This window comes from Adiantum capillus-veneris, chromosome 25 (genome assembly GCF_014529385.1).
Source record: "Adiantum capillus-veneris isolate H3 chromosome 25, ASM1452938v2, whole genome shotgun sequence".
Taxonomy (NCBI): Eukaryota; Viridiplantae; Streptophyta; class Polypodiopsida; order Polypodiales; family Pteridaceae; genus Adiantum; species Adiantum capillus-veneris.
This window is the reverse complement of record NC_140955.1, coordinates 104,586,359-104,602,303: the sequence shown is the minus strand read 5'-3', so window position 1 is coordinate 104,602,303 and position 15,945 is coordinate 104,586,359. Positions and strand designations below refer to the sequence as shown.

The window sequence follows — 15,945 nt, the reverse complement described above, 5'->3', positions numbered from 1 at the left end:
CAATCAATACAGATTTTGGGATTCCGTACAGCTGGTCCTTTGGCTCTGCCTGGATTCCGTATAGCCTGACCTTTGGTCTTGCTCGGGTGGTCATGCCACGTCATGGGTTTGTGACATACCCCCCTCTTGAAAGAATTGTAATCGCCCTCGATTACGTCTGCAAAATCAGACATAAGCCATAAATCAGTTCAGTAAACATTGATTCTAAGTATGGATGCACTAGATGACACAAATCCAGCACTTGTACAAAGACAATAGTCACATCCATCACATTCAAATCATATCACATAGAGTATGATTCTTGGCAACGTATTTAGCAATCGCATCTAGATCCGCACCGAACCTCACTGATGTCGGATTAACTAATTCCATATTGTCAATCATGTCCATAGATTTCGTTTTGATCTAGGACCATGATTCCTGGCAACGTATTTAGTAATTGCATCTAGATCCATCCCGGATTTGACTGAACTCGGATTACTAATCCCATATTGTGATCATGTCCATAGATTTCTCGAGACCGAAATGTTGCAGTCATTTGGTCAATCATTTTATTTGCACTCAAGCACGGTCTTGTGCGAGTAATCATTTCCGGGGATCCCAAATCCAGCAATCACACACTGAGTTCATCTGAACAGAGTGGTTCAATCATTCAATTCTAGTTGTGTGGCCATCTCATCCCGCGGGAACTCTTGATGCGCTCATGAGAGTTCCATTCAATCATTCATCATGATTCAAAATTCATGATCTTTTTTATTATCGGGTTCATTTTGAAGCTGTCATTGCTCCGAATTTATCATTATCTCATTCTCGATGTTGTTATCTGTTCACAATAGCAGGATCTTCCATAAAACATTAGTTTCATACTTAAATCAAAGTCATCTTCAAAAAGTCCTATTTCATAAATTCATAAAGCAAAATAATGCTAGTTATTTCAAATTTTCTATCTAGTATCTATCTATCTTCAATCTGTTAGTTCTTCTTCTTCTTGTGCCTTTTTGGGGCACCATGTAGAGATATGCCCTTGTTCTCCACATTCAAAACACTTTCCCGCTTTGAAATTCGTCTTTCTGCTCTTCTGTCAGTCGAGATCGTGTATCTCTCTGTCCTCTGCTTCTGTTATGACTTGTTGAAGATTCATCTGGTGGATAAGTCAAGTTACCGGAATGCATAGCAAATCCCCGCTGAGCATGTCCTATCAATTGTTGTATGGACTTGGACTTCTTCTCAAGGCAATAATCTCGGATCTCTTTGGGAAGTCTACAGTAAAACCGCTCGATTTGCTGCTTGAAACTGATCATCTTAAAGGATGAAGCAGATAGAAAACCATCCCAAATTCTCTCACAGTAAGTATCTAAGGGTTCTACCTTGACCATCCGAAGATGATTCTAGTCAGTAATCACGTTCTGTTCGTATTCTTGAGTGAGCCATGAAGAGAAAGAGTCTCTTAAACTTTAGCCACTTCATCGGTGCTTCTTTTCTTAACAAAAGAGTAGACCACCGTGTCCATGCCTTGCCTTTCAAAAAGAATGCTGCCCGTCTAATCTTGGAGTGCTCTGTATAGCGACCTCCAAACAATGCTATGTCAAACTGTTGAATAAAGGCTAAAGACTTAGAGGTTTCAAACTTTACTGCTTGTCCTCCCTCTTTAAATTCCTCGGTCTTTTGGCCCTTGCCTTCGAGAAAATCATATTGTTTCGCTTTGTAAAGATGTTTCCTTTTTGAGTAAAACGTATGGTCCTTTCGTCGTTTCTTGTCCTTTCTGTCCTCATCACTCGAGTCAGAAGAGGATGAGCTGTCCTAGCTGTCAAAAGAAGATGAGGACGAACTGGACAATCCTTTGAAACGTACATCCTTCTTCTGTTTCTTGCACTTGCAAAAGAAGATTGACGGCCCAAATAACCGGGGTAGTCAGTCCCCTTGTTGTGTTTCTTCGTTTGTTTCTTTGCACCCAAAAGTTGGTTGATTCATCTTTCGACGACGTCATCAAGTTCTTCATTAAACATTCTTGGGGTAGAAGGTTTCTTGAGGGCCGGTTTTATTGGTGAGTCAATGGCCTTTTGCCAATGCGTATGTACTTCGTCAATCGGGTGTCGGGTCAAAAATTTAGCATACTGTGGATCCTTTGCAAATTGGAGTATCTGCTTTGGGGACTCATCAACCTGCTGTTGACGTTGCATCTCCATTAGCTGATACTGCGTAGGCCGGTATTCGTGATCCATTCGAATTTTCCCTGCTGCTTCCCGTTCTCGAGGTGACATGAGGATTTGTCTGATTCTTGCCAGAATCCATGTGTGTCACGAGAAAAGAGATCGGATTTCCTGGTAGAAGAGAAATCGACTAGGCTTTGATATCACTGTCACAGACTTGTGTAACCCAAGTCGGAAATCTGACACAACACACGAGAGAATCACTTAAAATTCTTCTCAACTTTAAAATTAATTCTCAAACTTTACTATTTCCGTGGTCGACACCAAAATCTGCCGCCCCTTTCGTATTCCGTGCCCAGAGTATTGTCCCAAAATCTGCCGCCCCATTCGGTATTTTTTCTTTTATATTAAGGGAAGGCTTTAAGACATCATCCTTCCACCAACTCCAAAAAATATCCACCTCACTAGAAATCTCCTCCTCTAGCGCAAACATAGATGTGTCAAAGTGCATATGAATGTATAAAAATGCCTGTGAGGCATTGCCCACCGGTACATTGAAGTCTCCTAGGAGGATGATGTCACCATCCTTGGAAAACTCCCATATGTCATTGTCTAGGATTGAGAAAGGTGAGTGGCCTCTAGGCGCAACATAGATTGATGTACTGGGGGAAAAGTAGCATATGGCAATGTATAAAAATTGGCTTGTGTTGGCCCTCAGCCTCACCCACATGTATCTAGCATGATGGTCTCTTCGTACAATGTGCTGGTTGTAACTCCTCTCTGAATTATATTGCTCCCCCCGCTTGCTCCCATGCTTGGATCTTGTGTCAGTCCGGCAAGCTGTCTTCCATCTATATCCTGTCACATGTGGCATTATCTGTCCAAGGGCTTGATGAGTCTGTGAGAAGAATATAATGTCCCTGTCCCGAAAGCTATCCTCAAAGGCGCCCACATCCAACCTATAAGATTCATTACAATTCCAAGCTTCCATGTTCAGTATGGTCCTATAGGTCTCACAGTGTGTCATGTATCGGCTCTAACAATCACCCCCACGAACAAGTGTCACCTCCTCTTGCCCCACCCCTCCATGGCCTTCACTCCTCTTGTGTTAAAGGCTTCTCCATTCCCATCTCGGGCATGAGGCTTGTGACATCTTTTCCTGACATCCTTGAGGCGGGTGACCCTCACATGTAAGGCACGTAGCCGCCTTCTTTGCTCTTCTTCGAGGGTCATGTTAATGATGGCAGGTGTAGAAGAAGCCTCTTTACCTTTCCCTTTCTTGGTGACCTCGATCCATTTCTCGGTCGCCTCCACGTTCTTTTGTGTCTTGGTGATGACCTCGACCCAAGATGACTCCTTTTCCTCCTCTTCATGATGACCCGCACTTGTGCTTTGATTGTGTTCAGCTCCTCCATCATGGAGATTGAAATTCCCCTTCTTCAAGTCACCCACTTTTGGCTTCAAGAAGCTCACCATGTAGATTTCGGATGATGGAATCTTGGATGCCCACTTTCTCCTCAAGCGAAGCGATCCTCCTACGCATGCCATCTCTTTCTTTGGTCTATCTTTGAAGATTAGTGCTCCTTTCCTTCCTCCACTCTTCCACTTCGTTTCTCCATTCTCTCATTTCTTTCTCTATTGCTGACATCCTCTTCCGTATGTGCATGAAAGAGGCTTTGTGGGCGGCCGGCGAGGGATGCATCTTCTTACACGTGGGAGAAGCTGCTTCTCTGATGCTTCTCATGAGAGAGAAATGAAATGATATATTAACGTCTTCAAAAGGCCAAAATGACCTATGAGACCATGAGATACAAAGTGGTGAATCTAATACAATGTCTGAAGTACAAGTACAAATACAATGTCTGAAGTACAAGTACGAGAGAGAGAGAGAGAGAGAGAGAGAGAGAGAGAGAGAGAGAGAGAGAGAGAGAGAGAGAGAGAGAGAGAGAGAGAGAGAGAGAGAGAGAGAGAGAGAGAGAGAATGAAATGAAATGTTATATTAATGTCTTCAAAAGGCCAAAGTGACCTATGAGACCAGAAAGTTACAATGCGGTGTATATGATACAAAGTCAGATTAACAAAATAAATTAAACTAGGATAACAAAATATAAATACTGCGGGATCCTAAACTAAGCAGTACAATGTGAAGACAATATGGGAGGGGAGTAGAGATCCATCTTCATCTGCACTCTGGACGACGAAAGAGTATGGCTTGAATCCTTTGCCGTAGCCTCCTTCGAAATTGTGTAGCTCCTCTCCTCCCTCGGGGTCGTCTAGATCTCCCTAGCTCCAATGCTCGGTCTATGAGAATGCCAGTAGTGCGGGTAGACCTCTCCACCGTCGTTGGTTGCTCCTCTGTCTGTTCTTCTGGGTGTATAGTATCTAGTGTAAAGAAATCTGTGATCTGTCTCTGGGGATGTCTCTCTTCACCTCTCCTCAGTAAGGTTCCTCTATGCTTGTGTAGCTCAAGTAGATAAAGCCCAAGACATCTTTGATCCTCGTAACTCATGACCCTAGATAGAGGCCCAAAACCTTCTCTGAATAGACAGTGAAAACGACCTCGTATCTCATAGTATACTGTGCAATGACATATGTAATGTACTTCTGTCTCTGGCTCTAGATGGCATAAGCGGCATATTCTGTTATCTGCCGGTGTCCCTCTGAATCTGCTAATCTCAATCTCGAGCTGGTGTGAGGACGTGTGTATCTGGCCAATGGCACAACGCAAACCATGGGAAAGATGCGCGTCCATATAGCTAGGTCGAATCACAAACCCATCCCCCGTGAGGTGGAGAAGATGCTCTCTATAGAAAGCCATCTTTGTGCCCAACTCTTGTAATGGCTCTATCCATGTCCTTCTCGTGTCCAGTTGGATCAAATCCTGACGGATGAGTCTATTAATCTCTACCCGTGTCAGAGACCTCAAGGGTGCCTGAAGAGAGTATTGAAAAGGAGGCAACCTATCCATGGTGAAACCATGTGTCTGAAACCATGATGTCATCTGAGCATACCAGCATGATGTGTCCCCATTAAAAGCTAATTGTCTGGAGGACTCTAGAGCCACCCTTGCATATCTGTCTCTGGTAGTATCCCATAGACTGTGTACAAAGGAGACTGATCTTGTGAGCGCCTCAATCTCCATAGGGGGGGCAGCTAATTCCGCTCGAATGATATCATGCGGTACAGAAACCTTGGCTCTAATCAGCCGAGAGATCATAGATACCAGGGGCTTCTCCATACGCCTCCACCCATACTGGCCTATAGAAGGTCCCCAAACCTGCACCCCATATAACATAGTAGAGGCTACCAAAGTATCAAAGAGCCATAACTTTGTCCTAGGTTCCTGGAACTGAACTTGTGAACACATCCTCTCCATTCCTCCCAGAGCCGCACCGGCTCTAGTTAGTCTAGTCTCTGCTGCTCTTCTCAAAGAAAATCTCGGCCCCGTGAAGACTACCCCCAGGTAAGTGTATGCATCTGTATACTCCACAATCTCCTGACCATATTTGAAAGTAGGTACTGATCTCCTGACCCATTGCGGTGTGGTGTTAAACACCATAACCTTTGTTTTGCCTAGGTTTACACCCAGGCCACTATCCTCTGCAAAACTGCGTAGTGCGTCCAGATGTCGTTGCATACCTTTTGGTGAGTCAGATATCAATACAATATCATCAGCATAACGCAACAATGGGATCCACGTCCCTGCCAGCTGGGCACCCCTGTCACCCTTTCTGTCAATGTAATCAGACACCTCATCCACATACATACCGAATAGAGTAGGAGACAATGGGCAACCTTGTTTCACTCCAATAGTAGAGCGAACTAAATCAGATACCCCTTCTGGAGTGCGTATATGTCCCACCACTGATTTGTACAAAGCCATTATCCCCCAAATTACCTCTATGGGGCACCCCCATCTCTTGCAGTCTGCGCATCAATCGAGCCCTTGGTACCATGTCAAATGCTTTGTGAAAATCCACAAAGCTACAATGATGTCGCATATTGGCCCCACACATCAGGTGAAGTAATCACTGGTGGAGGAGAGTGCTCATGGAAGAGTCGCCATGCCTCTCCGGAGTCCCTACTCAATAACATCTGATATAAGTCTCGCTCCATCTGAGCTAGGTAAGCTCGCTTCTTCCGTCGCACAAGGCGTCGGAAAGCAATCCGAGACTGTTTGTAAGTGATGACTCCTAACAGAAGATCCCTCTGAAGCTGTGTCCTCATCTCTCTGCATTTTTCATCATACCAACTATTCTGTGGCATGCTCCCAGCATGTCGTCTCTTACCCGGCTGAGTGTGTGGATATGCCACTGATGCAGCCCCATGCAGTGTCTCAGTCAGTATATTGGTGCACTCCTCCACTGAGAGGCCTGTACCATTTCTGCCAGCTGTGCCTTCCAATAGACGGTCCCAAATCTCCTCTGTATAAAGGAAATCAGTCTCTGGTGTAAATGTATAGCGGGTGTGTGGCCTGCCTCCTGGTGTCTGGGTTGTACTATACTGAAATTTAACGGACAGTGTCAATAGAGCATGATCTACTGCTATGCCCACTGGCCTGGCTCCCACTGTGAAATCCTGAATGTAGGGGATAAAGCTCGGTTGTGTCATAACATAATCTACTGTACTGGCCCCATGTCTATGTGGAAAGCATGTGAAACCGGCTGCTCCAGGAAATCGCTGTAAGCCATTAAGTATGGCTAATCCATGTGTGGTCGTCATTTCCATGAGGTATCTCCCATACTGTTTGCTCTCTGTCATCTGAGCATCTGTCAAGCCCCAACTCACCCGCATCCAGCTCTCGAAGCACCTCATCTGAGGTGTCGTAGAAGACTGTCTGCGAGTTGCCCGTTCGAGCATTGAAGTCCCCTAGGAGAATGATATCACCATCCCTTGAAAACTCCCAAATGTCATCATCTAGGATAGAGAAAGGCGACTGCCCTCTAGATGCGGCATACATTGATGTACTGGGAGGAAAGTAACATATGGCAATATATAGGAATCGACCTATGTCAGGTCTCAGTCTCACCCACATATATCTAGCATGATCATCTCTTCGTACAATATGTAGTAATGGTTGTAGTTCCTCTCTAAATAGCACTGCTACTCCTCGTGAACCTCTACTCCCGTGCTCAGATCTCGCATTTGTCCTGTGAGCTGTTTCCCATCTGTATCCCACCACATGTGGCATTACCTGTCCAGGGGCCTGATGAGTCTCTGAGAAGAACACAATATCCTTGTCTTTGAAACTCTCCTCAAATGCACCCACGTCCAACCTCATAGACCCATTACAGTTCCAGGTAGCCATCTTCAGTGTGGTCCCATAGGTCTCGCACCGTCATGCAATACGCCGCTCTAAAATCACCACCCGTCCATCTCTGTAGAAGGCTATCTTTCCCTTCTCCCTTGCCGCTGTAATCTCTGGCATTACCTCTCTCATATGTGCGAGCTGTGAGAGGGTCAGGTCATCACCGAGGAAAATACCTGTCTTTTTGAGAGTAGGCCTCTTCCTCAAGAATTCCTTCTTCTCTTCCGACGAGGGGAAGCGTAGTATGAGAGCTCTCCCCTTTGAAGACTCTCCCAGGCCATCACTTTTCTTACCTACCCTCCATGCCTTTGTGTGCAAAGGCTTTTCCATCCCCATCATGGATGTAAGGCTTGCGACCTCTTTCTCCACGTTGTTTATGTCCTTGAGACTGGTCACTCTCACATGCAGTGCTCGCATCCGCCTTCTTTGTTCCTCTTCGAGAGTCATGTTAATAAGCGTCGGTGTACAAGGAGTTTCTTGACCTTTCCCTTTCTTGGCGACCTCGATCCATTTTTCAGCCTCGTCCGCCTTTTTCTGTGTCCTTGTTATCATCTCCGCCCATGAAGATGTCTTTGCCACACTCAGCTTCTCTTCCTCTGTGATCAACCTTACCTGTTCCTTAATTTCCTTGATTTCATCAATTACCGAGGGTTGAAATTCGCCTTCCTCTAGTCCATTGCTTACTCTATCAGCAAGCTCCTGTTTAAGGGCTGAGACTTCTTTTTTGAGTCCCGTATCTTGGCGTTTGGGTTCTCTTGTTTGAGAGTGAGAGAGAGAGAGAGAGAGAGAGAGAGAGAAACAACAAAAAATAACAAGAAATTCTAAAAACAGCAAGAAACGCTTGCGAAACCCTAAAAGCAAAGAAAATTAGCGTTGAAACCTTTTAAAACAGCAAACACAAATTTGAAATCCTAAAAAACAGTGGAAAAACCCTAAAAAACAGCGACGAAACACTAGAAAACAGCAAAAAAACAGTTTTGGAACCCTAAAAACATAAAAATAAGAGTTTCAAAACCCTAAAAACAGCCCAAAAAGAGTTTCAAAACCCTAAAAACGGCAAAAAAGTGGTGGCAAAACCCTAAAAACAGTAAGAGAGAGGAGCCGACACACACACACACACACACACACACAGAGAGAGAGAGAGAGAGAGAGAGAGAGAGAGAGAGAGAGAGAGAGAGAGAGAGAGAGAGAGAGAGAGAGAGAGAGAGAGAGAGAGAGAGAGCTTGATTTATTGATTTTGGTGCTCATTGATGGCTACAGACTGTTGGATTCTCTCGTGTCTCAGATGCTGCAAAAATTTCGATAGTTCTTGCAGTTTTCAAGGTGCTATATCAATAAGCATTGAGGTGCTGGAATACGCTTTTAAAGCTATTGGATTTTGCATTTTGTATGACTAGGAGTACTGACAGCATTGTTTCCTTAATTATGCTAAATTTTTCAAGTTTCAGTCACTCTCAAGTACAATGACTGATTTTTGGCTTGAAGTTTTAATGGTTTAGTTTGACTCTAGGGACTGCTGCTCCTCTGTAGAGTTGTTTAATCGCAAGCATGAAAACTATATTTAAGATACTGTTTCCAGGGAAATTTTCCTTCTTTATGTCTCGACATAGTATTTTCTTAGTGCTCAGAGAATAAGTGTGTTGTTATGGATAGAAACTTATCTGCACTACTGGCAATTGTTCCTGTGCTTTCCATTGAAGTACGACGCCTTTTGAACAAAATGCCTTTCAGCTAAGGCTTTCTAGTTGTGGAAATTTAAGTAGTTACTACACTGCTTAATTTTGCAGATTATTATGACATTGATTGCAGTCTGGAAGGTCGATAAAATAGGTCGCCGACCATTGTTGATTGGAGGCGTGGGGATCTTGGTAAATTGGTAGTTTGTTCTGCATAAAAGATGGTTTGCACAGAGATAATGTTTTAAGCTAAGCTTCTTTGTCTTTTATTTGGCAGACATGTTCCCTCTTTGTACTGGCAGCATATTATGCATTTGTGCCTTGTGGATCAGTTTTAGCAGTCATTGCCTTGCTTTGTTACGTGGGTGCCTATCAGGTATCTTTTTGAAGTATGATGTGCTCGTTCCTTGCTTTAAAAATGGTTAAGCTGCATGCGTTTCAATGGGTGTAGTTATGTATGCTCATCATGAAGCGCTTAAGCTGGTTTTTTTCAGGTGTCCTTTGGACCCATGGGCTGGCTCTTACTCTCAGAAATTTTCCCTTTGAGGACTCGGGCATGGGCTTCTAGTTTCTCTCTTCTTATAAACTTTTCTGCTAATGCCACTGTGACTTTTGCATTTCCGATTATACTGGTAAATATAATTTGTCCATTGTTAATAAAAATTCATGTCTAAGCTTTCTGTCAACGAGGTTAAATCATTATATTTTTCTGCAGTGAAAGAGCACAAGCTCGACTAACTAACTGAATCATGTTTCAAGCCTTCTATCATTGTAGATAAAGCATCAAGCCTCCTGTAGTTGCAGTGTACCAATAATAACTAACTACCTAATCCCAAGACGGAGGACCTAAAATGGTCCTTATCTGCTTTGGCTGTCACGTGCAAGAAACATGACAGCACATCAAGGCCTCTTGAATAGATGACCAAAGCCACAACCATCATTCGAAAGATATGATCGTCTAGAACGAAAGTAAACGAAGAATAGAGCTCGCTGTTGCTGTGTGCTCACCTTTTTCTCTTCTTCAGTAGCAAACACAGGTGAAGGCTCTTGCTCCGGCCCAAAGGGACTCAGATGAAGGCCCCCCCCCCCCCCCCCCGGCAGAGCACACCATCCGACTTGCTCTATCGCCGAGCAAGCGAGCCTTGCAGCAGAGGTGGAGCGCCTTCATGCCACCCCCTCCAGGCTGCCTTCTTGCAGAGGTGGGAAAGATCATTGACGTATAGCTCCTCGGGCGTGGTTACTACCAGATTGAGTTGGAGACTGCTTCCAAGGTCATTTTGAGGATCCCGCTGGCCATCCGAGAAATCAAAGCTCATTTTCGACAGTGACGCCATGGTTTTGTTCCAACTTTTGATGTTCTTGTCGAGAAAGCAGATTTGCCCATTTTAGTCTACTTCTTGGGCCTTAGAAGAGTATCTCCCGCTTTTATCTAGGAATGGGACTATCTTAGAGACCTCGCGCATGGCAGCTTCAGTCGCTGCCAAGACAATATGTATATCTAGAGTATGCACTTTGGTTTGGGACACCCACACTCTCCCGAAGGTAGTCCTTCTACCTCAGGTGAGTGATGGATGGTTTTGCCAGAGTGTAATCGACTTGGACACACCAAGTCAAAGATCTACAACAACACATGTGGGAAATTTGCAAACTTGAATAGAGGGAGAGAGAAAAGAGGAGAGTTGACACAGAACGACGGAGTTCCGAGCCAAGGTGCATTGGCCCCAAAGTCTGATGCCCATTTCGATATTGCTTTATTATTACTTTGCAAGAGTACAAATGTCTGAGGGTCCTATCTCTCGCAGTGCTCCCAAGCTAATATGATGAAGAGGGAGGGCCTACCATGCTTAAAAACAGTATAAGAGGTCCGAAAGCTGGTGCCCTCAAAAGGTGTGACTCTTAAAAGCTTGTGCTTCAAAAGCTAGCGCTTAAAGAACTGCCCCATAAATCGTAGAATTTTGTACGCTATGTTACGGCGGTTAGCTATCGAAAATCGTGGAAATCCGTACGAAGTGCCACGTCTGCATCTCTATGCAATTGTGGTGGCTCTGCTTTATTTATAAGGTTTTTAGCCTCAGCCAGGTTTTGTCACGGTAGGGTTAGGATTTTTATAAATCCGAACCCTCATCTTTTAGGCCCCTCGACCATCTTTAGTAAGTTGGTAATAACTTCTTCTCCTCCTCTTTGCTAGGGTTTAGGCCCCTCGGCCAGGTTTCGCGAGTTAAGCCATGCCACGTCATTAGTTTGTGACATAGCCCCCTCTTGAAAGAATTGTAATTGCCCTCGATTGCCCCTGCAAAACAGACATAGACCAAAACCTAGCGACGTACTATACTGCACACATCCAACACTTGCACAAATATGATAGTCACTGAACATTCACATTGTTATCCCCGTGGAGATCTTAGATGAGGATCATGATCATTGTAGCTTATTTAGCATTCACATCTGAACTACGCTGATCTTTTCACGGATGTCTTGATCTATTAAATCTCATTACTATCACATGCACATCATGTCACAAAGTGATGACGTGGCATGTCCAACTGGAAGAGAAATCGCCGAGTGGACGAGAGACATTGAACGAACTAACCCCAAACCCTAAAAGATAGAAGCTTGAACCTTGAAAGAGATTTCTATAAAATGCGTTGATGTCACAAACTGATGACGTGGTATGCCCAACTAATAAGCTTGCAAACTAATAAATTGTGCCAACTTATGGACAACTACCGAGGGGCCAAAGAGACAACTAGGCAGTAAAAACTACGGTTGACGTGGCAGTTGTACGGACGCCGTAGATTGCATTGACCGTTGACGTGGCTGTACGGATTTACGGAGATCGCGCTGACAACGTTGACGTGGCATTGTACAGATTTCCGCCGGCCGTGCTGACAGCTTTTGGCTGCGTGATTTTGGGATTACATGCTTTTGGGGCTCTGCTTTTAGCACCCCTTGTAATGTTTATAAGTGACCTAAGGGGGCTCACTTCTCAGAGCATCTGGACGCAGAGTCTGAGAGCGAGCATGTCACAAGCCGGGCACCACGTGCCAATAGAAAAGAACAAATTGAACAAACTTTTAGCACTTCAATAACAACTGAACTGAGACAGAGAGACGACGGAGTAGCGGAATTTCACCCCAGAGAGTATTGGCCCCAAACCTTGGCGCCCCTTTCGGTATTTCTTAATATTGCATCAACAGTGTACAAGCCGGTACTCGAGACTCTGCACCTTCTCCCAGGAAGCATGCCAAAGAATGAGCGCTTAGCACATATTTAAAGGCCCTTGGCCTGAAAAGCAGTTACAATGAAAAGCCTTCAAAACTCAAAAGCTTCTGGTCCAAAAGCAATGCCAAAAAGTTGCCAGCATAAATCACGGAATTCCGTACAGCAGTCGGCGCAAAACGTGAAAATCCATACAACCTGCCACGTCATCATGTCAGCGCAATTTCCGGAATTTTCGTACAACTTCTATGTAATTCTTTCTCTCTGTGTGTGTGTGTGTGTGTGTGGGTCCTGCTTTATTTTGTCACTTGGGGCTCCATCGGACGGGGTCCCCATAGGTTGATAGGACTTCTTCTTCTGTTACCTTTTATTTCTTAGGGTTAAGGCCCCTCGACCGGTATCTGCAAGTTGGCTCCATTCTTCAAGGCTTTGACACGTCAGCAGTTTGTGACATCTCCCCTTCTTGAAAGAGAGTAATTGTCCGCGATTACAACATATTTGCAAAACAACTCTTCTGCAATCACTGAGGCGGGAGGAGGCAATACGGCAAATTCAAGCGACTTAGCGGAAGATGAGTACGGGCCACCTCGGCCCACACAGTACGAACTCTTGGAGATGCAACGTTGAGATTAGGTTGACGAGTGCACAAAACAGATGCTTCAGTTTGCTAAAGATCCCCAATTTGCAAAATTTTCGACCCAGCAGTCGATGGCTGAAGTGCATACTCAGTGGTAGAAAGCCATTGTACCACCAATCAAACCGGCAATCAAGAAGCCTCCTACTCCGAGGATCTTCACTGAAGAAGAACTTCAAGAGATGGTCCAGACCCAGATTAGTCATCTTCTGGACACGAAGAAGCCCTTGAAAAAGCAATTGAAGAAGCGCAAGAAGGAAACTACTTCCCCGGTTACTTGGGCCGTCAATCTTCTTTTGCATCTGCAAGAAAGTAGAAGAAGCGTGTGCATTTTGAAGGACTATCCAGTTCTTCTTCTGAGAGTTCTTCGAGTGCTTCCTCTTCTGACTTGAGCGAGGGGGATAGTAAGGGCAAGAAGCGAAGCAAAAAGCAAAGCTTTGAAAAGAACAAGAAAAAGGTAAAGAAGATCAGATTCCGACCAGTTTTTGATAGTTTACAGCGGAGTCATCCTCTGACAGTTCAGACTCCTACGATCACATGTTTTATGCGAAGAAGAAGCACTTTTATAGAGCCAACCAGTACGATTTCCTCGAGGATAAGAGCAAGAAATTTAGAGAGGGTGGACAATCAATAAAATTTGAATTCTTTTCTAGATTCCGAGATGCTCTGAGGGCTTTGGCTTTCATTCAGCAGTTCGAGATAGCCTTCTCTGGAGGGCATTACTTAGAGCACTCCAAGAGCAGGAGGGCCGCATCGTTTTTAAAGGGAAATGCTCGAACATGGTGGTCCACTCTTCTTCCGAGGAAAGAAGCTCTGGTTAAGTGGTTGAAGTTCAAACGGCTCTTTATTTCTTCTTGGTTGACTCAAGAGTACGAGCGAGATGTGAGAACCGCTTGGAACCATCTTCGGATAACCAAGGGTGATACTTTGGACGCATATTACGAGAGGTTTTGGGATTCTTTTCTACTGACCTCTTCATTTAAGAAGGTCACTTTCAAACAACAGTGCTTCTGGGCATGGAACTCCATCGTGCCGTCTCTCTCTCTCTCTCTCAAAGTTCAGTGGTTTGTGTCCAAGCCTGTAACACATCACCCCTCATGTGGCTAAGATAAAATGCTGCAGTTATTTCATCTTTTCGACACGTATCAAACATTACTATTACATTCACATCACCCCTTGGGTGACTAAGATAAAATGCTGCAGTTATTTCATCTTCAAACAATACACACATGAGAGAGCACATGTAACATATTCATTTGAGGAATTCCATTTCAAATGTATATCATTACTTAAAGTCATTCAACAGAATACTGTCAGCATTTTAGTATCCCTGAAATCTCAAAGAAATCAGTGACTTTATTTCATCGAGGTAACCTGTGACAAGGAAGTGGAGAGATGTCACGAGGACGTGGCAGCTGTTAACTATGTCACGAGGACGTGGCAACTGCTAACCTTAGTTGTTGGTTTCTTTCCAATGATTTTTGTTTTATTTTTGAGACCCTCTTTTTGAAGTAGCAAACGGTTGGACTCAATAAAGGCATAAAGTCAAGGTGGGATCACCAACAGAAAGTATCCGACAGTCGGGCCACATTGCACTTTTGGATGTGGTCCCAATGAGGATAGATGGTCAGATGACCAGTGGGAGCCCAACGGAAGCATCTCCTAAAACTTAGGGAACTGCTATTTTGGGCCATGAAATCTGTTCGTGTCATTAGCTTCAGAATGACAAGGGGAACATTTTATTACTCTGTTGCAAAGTCAACTACTCTGTTGCAAAGTCAACTGATGCACCAATCGAGAGATTCTTAAGCAGGAAGCCCAATGCGGGGAAATTGTATGTATAAGTGCCAAGTGGCACTTTTTGGCCAATTTACCAAGTCTGGGAAAACAGAACTCGTAACGGATTTTTTGGAGCAGTTTTGGAGCCTGATAACTCATATTTTCAGCCATCTCTCTTCATTTTTGAGCTTCCCATGAATTTACCTAGGACCAAGGAGCTCATTTTCAGCATTGGAAGGTATCAGATACGTGTTTACAGGGCTGTTTTGTTGCATTTTCAGCGATACGCAGGTTTTGGCAGCCATGGAAATCTTCCCCTTTTTGCATCTATTTGTTCACGGATGTATTACAGGTCAAGCGTAGAAGAGGGGGCACTCGATTTATGCTGGGGGGATGCTTCATTGAGAACCTGTCACTGGTTAAGAGCTATGGAGTGCTTTCTTTCCCTCTCATGTACAGTGTGGTGCTAGGAGTGATTCCCTGCACACTACACATACTCTCTCCCTCCCCCCCCCCCCCCACATGCAGTTATGTCATGCCCCACAAGAGGGCTCTTCATTTGACTGATGTACAACTATGTGGGTTCATGCTTTTGTGCTGAGGCAAGAGCCTTCTTGAGCAGGAACATGGGTAGCTAACTGCTACTCCAAAGCAGGCACCGGTGAGGGTCGTAACCTCACCGTACAGGTGCATTTTCAGCGCTGTGTATGCGTTGTAAATTGACTGTTTTTCAGCCATACGGACGCCAAAACCTTTGGGAATAGTGTCCCACTGGCAGAGGACAGTTAGGGGATTGTTTGGGGCTGAAAACAGGGCAAAAACCAGTAAATAGAGCGAGCTGAATTTTCTGTTTTTGGGCTGGAATCAGAGGGTATATGCCAGTAGAAGTGAGTTCTAGCAGGGGAATTGGTTTCGCGCAAGTTTTGGGGTTGTTATGTTGTCAAAATTTGGCCAAATCAGGTAGTATCTAGAGGGATATAGGTAAAGTATTCCCAGGACTCTACTTTGTAATTTACCCTCTCAAAGAAAAAAGAAATACTGAAAGGGGCGCCAATTTTGGGGCCTACAGGTTGTCGGCGTTTGCTCGGAGCATTCTAGCTTCCGAGCCGTGTGTGTGCTTAAGTGTTAATTCCCGTCACAGGTTTCCTTTGCATGTTCTCTCTGTGTGTGTCTAAAGTA

General features: G+C 44.5%; 1 protein-coding gene across 1 annotated transcript in view; it reads left to right on the top strand.

The window, feature by feature from the left end:
- Positions 1-15,945, top strand: part of LOC147425418 (D-xylose-proton symporter-like 2) — a 68,471-nt gene that overhangs the window by 46,410 nt on the left and 6,116 nt on the right. The window contains exons 9-12 of the mRNA XM_086500858.1: positions 8,719-8,781; positions 9,246-9,326; positions 9,412-9,510; positions 9,629-9,766. Of these exons, the coding sequence (XP_086356984.1) occupies positions 8,719-8,781; positions 9,246-9,326; positions 9,412-9,510; positions 9,629-9,766 (381 nt within the window). The remainder of the gene's footprint in view (positions 1-8,718; positions 8,782-9,245; positions 9,327-9,411; positions 9,511-9,628; positions 9,767-15,945) is intronic.